This window comes from Salvia miltiorrhiza, chromosome 3 (assembly GCF_028751815.1).
Source record: "Salvia miltiorrhiza cultivar Shanhuang (shh) chromosome 3, IMPLAD_Smil_shh, whole genome shotgun sequence".
Taxonomy (NCBI): domain Eukaryota; kingdom Viridiplantae; phylum Streptophyta; class Magnoliopsida; order Lamiales; family Lamiaceae; genus Salvia; species Salvia miltiorrhiza.
This window is the reverse complement of record NC_080389.1, coordinates 50603661-50612384: the sequence shown is the minus strand read 5'-3', so window position 1 is coordinate 50612384 and position 8724 is coordinate 50603661. Positions and strand designations below refer to the sequence as shown.

At 41.8% G+C, this 8724-nt stretch overlaps 1 protein-coding gene across 1 annotated transcript; it reads left to right on the top strand.

The window, feature by feature from the left end:
- The first annotated feature begins 726 nt into the window (after nt 1-726).
- LOC131014171 (11S globulin seed storage protein 2-like) lies at nt 727-2588 on the top strand. Its single transcript, XM_057942060.1, has 4 exons — nt 727-1184; nt 1246-1499; nt 1584-1997; nt 2081-2588. The coding sequence occupies exons 1-4, from the start codon at nt 863-865 to the stop codon at nt 2468-2470; spliced, it is 1380 nt and encodes a 459-aa protein (XP_057798043.1). The 5' UTR covers nt 727-862; the 3' UTR covers nt 2471-2588.
- Nucleotides 2589-8724: the final 6136 nt, after the last annotated feature.

Sequence of the window (8724 nt, the reverse complement as noted above, 5' to 3'; positions counted from 1 at the left end):
TCAGCTCGCACTTTAATAATTCAATTGAATAATTATTTATCACCCCAAAGTTGAGTTGATTAAATCATCCTCCAATTGTATCAATCTAATCAATTTTATCTATCTTATATCCATCCAACTAAACACTCCTGTGTAACAGTTACACACTTTTTTACAATCACACAATTTTGTGAAAAAATGTGTAATAGTGTGAAATGCATTATTACACGATTTTTGAAAAAGTATGTAACAATGTAAAATATACACTGTTACACACTTTTTTCGCAATTACATACTTTAAAGTTACACACTTTTGCGAAAAAGTGTGTAACTGTATTAAGGATATAATTCTAAATTTACATTAAAAAATGCTAATTTTTCTTTATTTTTATTTGGATGGACACTTTTTACTTTTCTTCATACAAGAAGTGCTAATTGAGTCGGCCATTAACGCTTAATTATATATACATCTTTTAAAAGTGAACAACATATTCATTTGTTGTACATATCAATTAAAAGTGAATTCCTGAACCCTCATCATTCATCACTTATTATAAATGTATAATAAAACATATATAACATGAAATTAATCTCACAAGACGCAAAGTGAATCCTGAGTAGAGCAAACATACATCATGTATTTGAAATAGCATGGAATCTCAGACATCCATGGCCAAGTGTTAGGCAGGCTGCAAATGTGTTAGGAAACGGAGCATGCAATTCACCACGTATATTTTTCACACACACAATCCCCTTGCGATGTGTCTGCTGACCCACGCCACACTCCATGCAGATGCAGACACCCTAAACCCCCTTATAAAATCCCACCATTCCACTCCCACATTCCTCACTACTCATCTCTCTCTCTCTCCCCTAATCAACAATGGCGTCCAAGTTTCTTCTCGCTCTCTCTCTATCCCTCCTAGTTTCAGCTGCGCTTGGAGATAGACAATATGCACCGAGAGAAACCATGGCCGGCCGGCCCCTCCGCTTGAGCCGCCCCCAGCAATGCCGCATCCAGCGTATCTCCGCCGTCCAGCCCCGCAACCAGATCCAGTCCGAGGGCGGCTTCACCGAGCTCTGGGACGAGTTCGAGGATCAGTTCCAATGCGCCGGCGTCGTCGCCATGAGGAACACTCTCCGCCCCAACGCCCTCTCCTTGCCCAACTACCACCCTAACCCCCGCCTCATCTACATCGAGAGAGGTACAAATTTGTGCATCAGTTTCCAATTAGGGCTCATTAATTAATTGCCTCCGTAATGCAGGTCAGGGATTCATCGGCGTCATCTTCCCCGGCTGCGCCGAGACATACCAAGCCCGCGGCGGCCAACAGGAAGCCCAGCGCGAAGGAGACGAGAGAGACTTGCACCAGAAGATACACCGCATCCGCCGCGGCGACGTCATCGCACTCCCCCCAGGCGCAGTCCACTGGTGCCACAACGACGGCAGCGAGGACTTGATCGCCGTCTCCATCAACGATCTCAACCACCAAAGCAACCAGCTCGACCAGAAATTCAGAGTACTTACTAATTAATTAATTGATTGATTAATAAAATCCTGCAATTCGTTTTCTAAATAAATAAAATGGAAAACATGGGTGCAGGCATTCTACCTGGCCGGGTCAGCGCCGCAAAGAGGCAAGGGCGGCGAGGAGTCGACGTTCCACAACATTTTCCAAGCATTCGACGCGGAGCTGATGGCGGAGGCCTTCAACGTGTCCCCCGACCTCATCAGGCGGATGCAGGCGACGGAGGAGGAGAGAGGGCTGAGCGTCATCGCCCGCGAGAGCATGAGCTACATCCGCCCCGACGAATACCAACGCAGGGAATCTTCTAGACCCTACAACAACGGCTTCGAGGAAACCTTCTGCGCGATGAAGATCCGCACCAACATCGAAAACGCAAAGGACGCCGACATCTACTCAAGGGAGGCCGGAAAGCTCAACGTCGCCGACAGGCACAAGCTCCCCATCCTCAGCTACCTCGACATGAGCGCCGAGAAAGGCTCTCTCTTCGCGGTAATTGAACTTATAATTTTGATCAACAAATTATATATAGACTAGTGTTGTGTTGTGTGAGTTGATAAAGTGCATACATGCAGAATGCGATGCTGAGCCCCCACTGGGCAATGGAAGGGCACACGATCGTGTACGTGACCCGGGGCGAGGCGCAGGTTGAAGTGGTGGACCACAGCGGGCAGGCGATGATGAAGGAGCGGGTGAGCCAGGGAGACATGTTCGTGGTGCCGCAGTTCTACACGTCCACGGCCAAGGCCGGGAACCAGGGATTCGAGTGGGTGGCCTTCAAGACCAGCGGCAACCCCATGCGCAACGACATGGCCGGCTACACGTCCGCGCTCAGGGGAATGCCACTGCAGGTTCTCACCAACGCCTACCAGATGTCGCCCTCCGAGGCGCAGGCCATCAAGACCAACCGCGGCAGCCAGACCTTCTTGCTCTCTCCCGCCCGCCGTGCCGGCAAGCCCTATTGAGCTCCGCTACCTGCTTTCTTTCTTTTAATTTGTGTATGTAAGAAGAAAAACCCTAGTTTTTCAGGGCTCAATGTAATAATCTTCAACTGCTGAGTCAACTCCTAATAATAAGAGCGGCTTCCCACTCCTTTCTTCTCTCACTCTCTCCTCATATTTTCTCTCCCATCTTCGTTTCTAAAATAATTAAATTTAATAGGCCTATTTATCCATTCTTACTTTGTTGAGGGTAGAATTGGTCTCAATACTAAAAATATAATATAACACGAGAATTTAACGTGATTTTATCTTAAAAATCTACATTCACAAAAGCAAATCCAAGAGAATTAATTATACGAAGAGAGTTACAATTATAAGCTTGAGAGTGAGTAATGAAAAATGAATAATGAATAATTCGTCCCTAATTCTATGTATGAGAGTTTTATTTATAAATTATAAAGTAGACCTAGTTCTAACGCCCATTAAACAGTGCAATTGAACTCAAATCGTTAACATAGTTGGGTTGACATACATGGAGTGCCCCGAGTGGCGTTGACATAGTTGCCACCTATGGCATTAAACAGTGCAATTGAACTCAAATCGTTAACATAGCTGGGTTGACATACATGGAGTGCCCCGAGTGGCGTTGACATAGTTGCCACCTATGGCGTTTCCACGGATAGACTGTGAAGATAGATATATATATATATATATATATATATATATATATATATATGGTGAAGATGGTTCTTACCAACACTTTAGTTTCAAATTTAGAATCATATAATTTAATGATAACACTCATATTTCCATGGTTTTTAATGTTCATATGATGTTACTTTTCTAGAAAATTGAGTGTTTGATGATTATTTTGTACTTAAATTGCTTTATCTTGTGCAATATGATACTTGCTCGTACTTTGATGAATTTCACAGAAATATGTAGTTCGACTTTGGACTATTGGTCTTAATGAAAGTTGTATTTCGTCTCGATACGAGTTCGTAGGCGCAAATAGGGGTGGAAAATCGGGTTGCGGGTATCGGGTATACCCTCACCCGTCTCGATACCCGCGCGGGTATCGGGTACCCGATACACGCAAAATTCGGGTGGAGGGTCGGGTGCGGGTATTGCATCCTCGAAAATTGCGGGTAGAGGGTACCCTCGGGTATACCCGCGGATACCCGCACTACCCGCAGATTTAACATTATAAAATTAAAATTAATAATTTTATTTAGGATTTTAGGAATTAAACCCCCAAAACTCTCATAGCCCTAATTTTTCCCCTATTTCGTTCCTGCTGCCCTGGGCCTGGCCGCTGCCTTGGCTCTCGACTCTCTCCCTTCTCGACTTCGCCGCCGGCGCCGGCCCGTCGCCGCCGCTGAAAGTACGCTGCTGTGCTGACTGCTGCGCGGCTGCGCCTGAGAGTACGCTGCATCGCGCCCGGCACGTCGCCACCCCCTCGACGCTTTCTTCCTTCGCGCGGTCGCCACCACCGCCCACCGGCGCTGCCCGCCTCTTCCCGTCTCCGGCAGAACGCAGAACTAAGGTAATTTCTCAGTTTACTTGAATTTTTTCTCAGTTTATCTGATTTGACTTATTTCTTGTATTTCGTCAAGTGTGTTAGAAGGAGTTTGGCGTTATGTTTGATGATGTGAATTATATGCAACTACATGTCTAATATTTCTCTACAAGAGTATTTATGCATATTATCATGTATGATGTATCAATCTGATTGTGCGGCAGAATTTATCGCACCAGTAATAGTTTGTAGAAGTGGACGAAATTTACTAATTTGAGATATAAGATTACTTCACTTTGCCTGGTCTTTCACTATGTGCAGAATGGCGTTATGCATGGATATTGAAATGAGGAAAATTAAAAAGATGAAAGCATCAGTTCTTTGGTTAATTAAGTGCCTGCAGTGTAATTGCTATCATCTCTGTTCTCTCTCTTGTATCTTCTCGATGCTCCCTGTTAGAGTGCTTGTCTGCTTCTACAATCTAGATTAAATTATAATCTTCAATTCTCTATTGAAGATTTGCTTCACTGTTATAACTTCTTCAATATCTGAAGAAGTTTTATGAGTTCACTCTTCTCGTCTCAGGTACTATCCTGGTACATCTTTATCATTGCGTAAAAGTATGATTTCTACGATTCAATCGAATTTTTTCTTGATATAATTAATGGTTAATTGTTTATCAGGCACTACGTACACCACATCACATTTATTTTTCATGGAGATGTGTGATATCTTTGACCTCATCACTCAGTTGGAACTTAATGATGATTTTGAAATAAGTTCAATGGCATCCAAGATGAAGCTTAAGATCGGCAAGTACTGGCTTGAGGAAGACGAGTTAAATCCAAATATGAATAAGATTCTTTACATTGCAGCTGTGTTGGATCCAAGGCAAAAAATGAAGCATGTGGAGAAATGTTTGAAATCGGTGTATGGGCCTGACCGAGCAGCCGCTTTGAGGAGTGAGATTACTAAGTCAATGAATGACTTATTTGAGTTTTACATGAGTGTTCATGGGATGAATCAAACTCCAGCTCCAACAGTTTCTTCATCTACTTTAGCACCGAGTCAAAAGATAGTTCATCGAGGTGCTCTTAGTCTAGCTTTAGATAGTGATGAAGAGGCTGATGTTGCTGATACCAACGAGCTGATACTCTATCTCACAGAGAAGCAATACAAACTGCCAAAGCAAGAGGTCGATCAGTTTGACCTTCTACAGTGGTGGTTCAAGAATAGTCCACGTTATCCCGTTTTGTCTGAGATGGCAAGGGATATATTGGCTATCCCCATCTCGAGTGTTGCTTCAGAGGCTGCATTTAGCACAGGAGGCCGAGTTCTCTCCCCATATAGGAGCTCATTGACATCCAGCATGGTTGAGGCTTTGATTTGCGCCGAAGATTGGTTGAGGACTAGTTCTATTGACAAGAAAGATGAAGAAGGAGTACCACATGAAGAATTACAAAGAGAATTTGAAATGGGTAAGTAAATTTCATTATTTTGTTTAATATGCATATGCTTTAATTGTTGATTGGTTTTATAATATTTATTTATTTTGTATATAGTGTTAGCCCTTCGAGCTGCAGCGACGGGACCCACACAAATAGCTCAGAGTGAGAGTGGGATGGTGTCGAGTCAGAGTTGATGGAGATTTTGCCATTTCTACACTATTAATTTCATTTTGAAACTACCTCTAGTACTATTACTTAACTTTATTATTGACTTTGTCTTTATTAGACTGTAACTGTTGGATACTTGGATTGATCTTTGATTTAGCGTTTGAACTTGAATTTTGATTGTTGTGCTTGTTTGTAAGTTGTTTATTTATTATTTATTCGTCACAGGTTTTATGGATAATCGATGAAATAGAAAGGATATTTTCAAATTTTTTTTTGTGAAATGCGGGACGAAATACCCTCTCGCGGGACGAAATACCCTCCAGCGGGACCAAAAACCCGCAAAATTACAATTAAAAAAAAATCGCGGGACTGTGAGGGTACCCTCCCGCAGCGGGTATCCGCTGCGGGTATTCGGGTACCCGCATCGGGGAAGAGGGTCGGGTGAGGGTGCCGTTTTCGGCGGTTTTCGTCCCGCGGGTACCCGCATTTTGCGGGTAGGGTACCCGCGGGTACCCGATTTTCCAGCCCTAGGCGCAAACGGTTCGCAAATCCAAGTTCGAACGATGAAGATATGGCCGAAACAAGAAAGTCGCGCGCAATAGTGAATAGTGCCCGACGGGAGTTTCCGAATTTTCGGGATTTTGCGGGATTTTCGGATTTTCTCAGTATTTTCGAGTTCTACACTGTATTTATCTCATGTGTCTATATATAGGTCTTCTTTTGACCTATTGAGGGTTCCCAACTTTAGTTTTTCAGTTTCATAGCTTTAGATTATTATTGTTTTCCAGTTTTTAGAGCTTGGATTAGATTTCTGCGAAGATTGAAGATTCAAGATTTTTCATTCAATTTTTACAATTGCGTTCTTTTTAATTATGTTTATGTTTTATTTCATTATGTCTGGCAGGTTTTTTATCTAATTCTAGGGTTTGTAAATAGTTAATTAGATTCATGTGATTTATTTGTTAATACATATTTGCCTTCCTGTTTATGATTCACATTTCCTGGTGCTTGATTTCTTGTGGATTGTCTTGAGATCTAGCGGAGATAGATAATTTACTAATCTGCGGTCATTGCTGCTCTAGCGAGAGTAATTGATTAATTAAGTGATCTCTCATCATAGCTGGATTAAACTGGTTAATAGGATTAATAGGTTAATTGTGTGAATTTTGTTAATGAATCTACTACCCTAGGATCAGTCGTTTTTATTATTAGATTTTTATTTACCTGAATTTTATTTGCTATTGCTTGCAATTTAGTTTTGATTAAATCTTCTTCCTATATTGATCGCCTGAATACTGTGATGGTTTAGAATAGGAGTACTTAGAGTTATTTCGTTTATCAGTTCCTTCAGTGTATTTTTCGAGTAAGTATTCAAAAGTAGTCCCCTCCGAGATCAAGATTCGTACGGTTGATTCGTAACCTTGTTGGATGAATTCGTGGTCCTGGGTTCGAATCCCAAAGGTAGCAAATTTTTTTTTTTCACAATTCGTAACCATGTTGGATGAATTCGTAACCCTGTTGGATAAAATTTGTACATTAAAAAATGTTTATATTTATATTTTAAGAAGTGTTTTCACTGTAGCCCTCCTCTATATGTGTGTGTGTGTGTGTGTAATTGAGAAAAGAGAAGTAATCTTGTCCTTTCAATTTACAACATCCGACGCACCAGATTGAATTCTATATTATGCTTTCATTTTAATCGCAAGGTTACAATTGTAAACCACCATTTTTTATAAATCGTCGAATACCTATAATCACGCAATCATAATCTTCTTCTTATTGGGCGCATTTTACTTGACGTGTTGTTATTAATTTATTACCGACAATATCTTCCATGAACATAGAAATTATACTTATGCAAATTCAGTGTTTGCACTTATCCATATTTTACTTCTGACTTTATTTTTGCCAGTTTTATATTCCAGTCTCGTCGAACATGGTTCATATTTTGTTGAACTTATCCATTATTGTAATGAACTTTAATGGTTCTTTATTCAACTTATTTTATGCTACAATGACTAATCGAAGAGGAGCTTAAGTGGCCTAGTGGCTGGGCCGATCGGCCACTAGGCCGTGAGTCGTCAACACGTAGTCGTTCCTTCATCTTCAGGCTACCACTATCACAAATCGAAAAGCCGAAATACTATCTCCATCTCCCTAACCAACGGCCGCAACATCCTTCGGCAACCAACGTCGTATTCCCGATGTAGCAACCGGCCGTTTTATGGCCTCTGTTTCTCTCTCTCCCCACTGTAGCGGAGAGCCAAAAATTCACCATTGTGTAGTCTATTCTTCCACGCACACAGACGGCTAAGCCGAGAGCCTCCATGGACGAACACCATTGTGAAAAGACAATCGAAAAACCACTCGGCGAGCAACATAACAATCTGTAACGAACTTAATGGTGCAATTTATTGAACGTTGTATCATAAAACAATAATCCTAAGGGCTAATTGATTTATATTCGAAATAACTATTTATATTCTAGTCTCGTCGAACCTGGTTCATATTTTGTTGAACTTATTCATTACTGTAATGAACTTTAATGAGTTTTTATTCAACTTATTTTATGCTGTAATGACTAATTATCGGACAGGAGCTTAAGTGGGCTCCCTTTGCCAGCTCGTTTCTGCGTCGACCGGCCACTAGACCGTGAGCCGTCAACACGTAGCCGTTCTTTCATCTTCAGGCTACCACTATCACGAATCGAAAAGTCGAAATACTCTCTCCATCTCCCCAACCAACGGCCGCAACATCATTCGACAACCAACGTCGTATTCCCGATGTAGCAACTGGCCGATTTACGGCCTCTGTTTCTCTCTCTCCCTACTGTGACAGAGAGCCGGGAAACCACCATCGTGTAGTCCATTCTTCCACGCACACAGACGGCTAAGCCGAGAGCCTCCATGGCCGAACACCATCACAAAACGACGACCGAAAAACCACTCAGCGAGCAACATAACAATCTACAACAAACTTATTGATTCAGTTTATTGAACCAAGTTCGATTAATCATCTCACTGGAATCAGTACCTTTTTTTTTTTTTTTTTTTTTTTCCGCCGATCCATTTTGATAGGAGGCTAACAAGATGGGAAGATGAAAGAATAATGCGTAAACAAACCCTTCTGAAAAGTCTTCTGTT

Bases quoted from the DNA above. Each gene is read 5' to 3' on its own strand.
- LOC131014171 (XM_057942060.1), top strand. From the start codon at position 863: ATGGCGTCCAAGTTTCTTCTCGCTCTCTCTCTATCCCTCCTAGTTTCA. The intron at 1,185-1,245 runs GTACAAATTTGT...TCCGTAATGCAG, and splicing joins CCTCATCTACATCGAGAGAG to GTCAGGGATTCATCGGCGTC. The intron at 1,500-1,583 runs GTACTTACTAAT...ACATGGGTGCAG, and splicing joins AGCTCGACCAGAAATTCAGA to GCATTCTACCTGGCCGGGTC.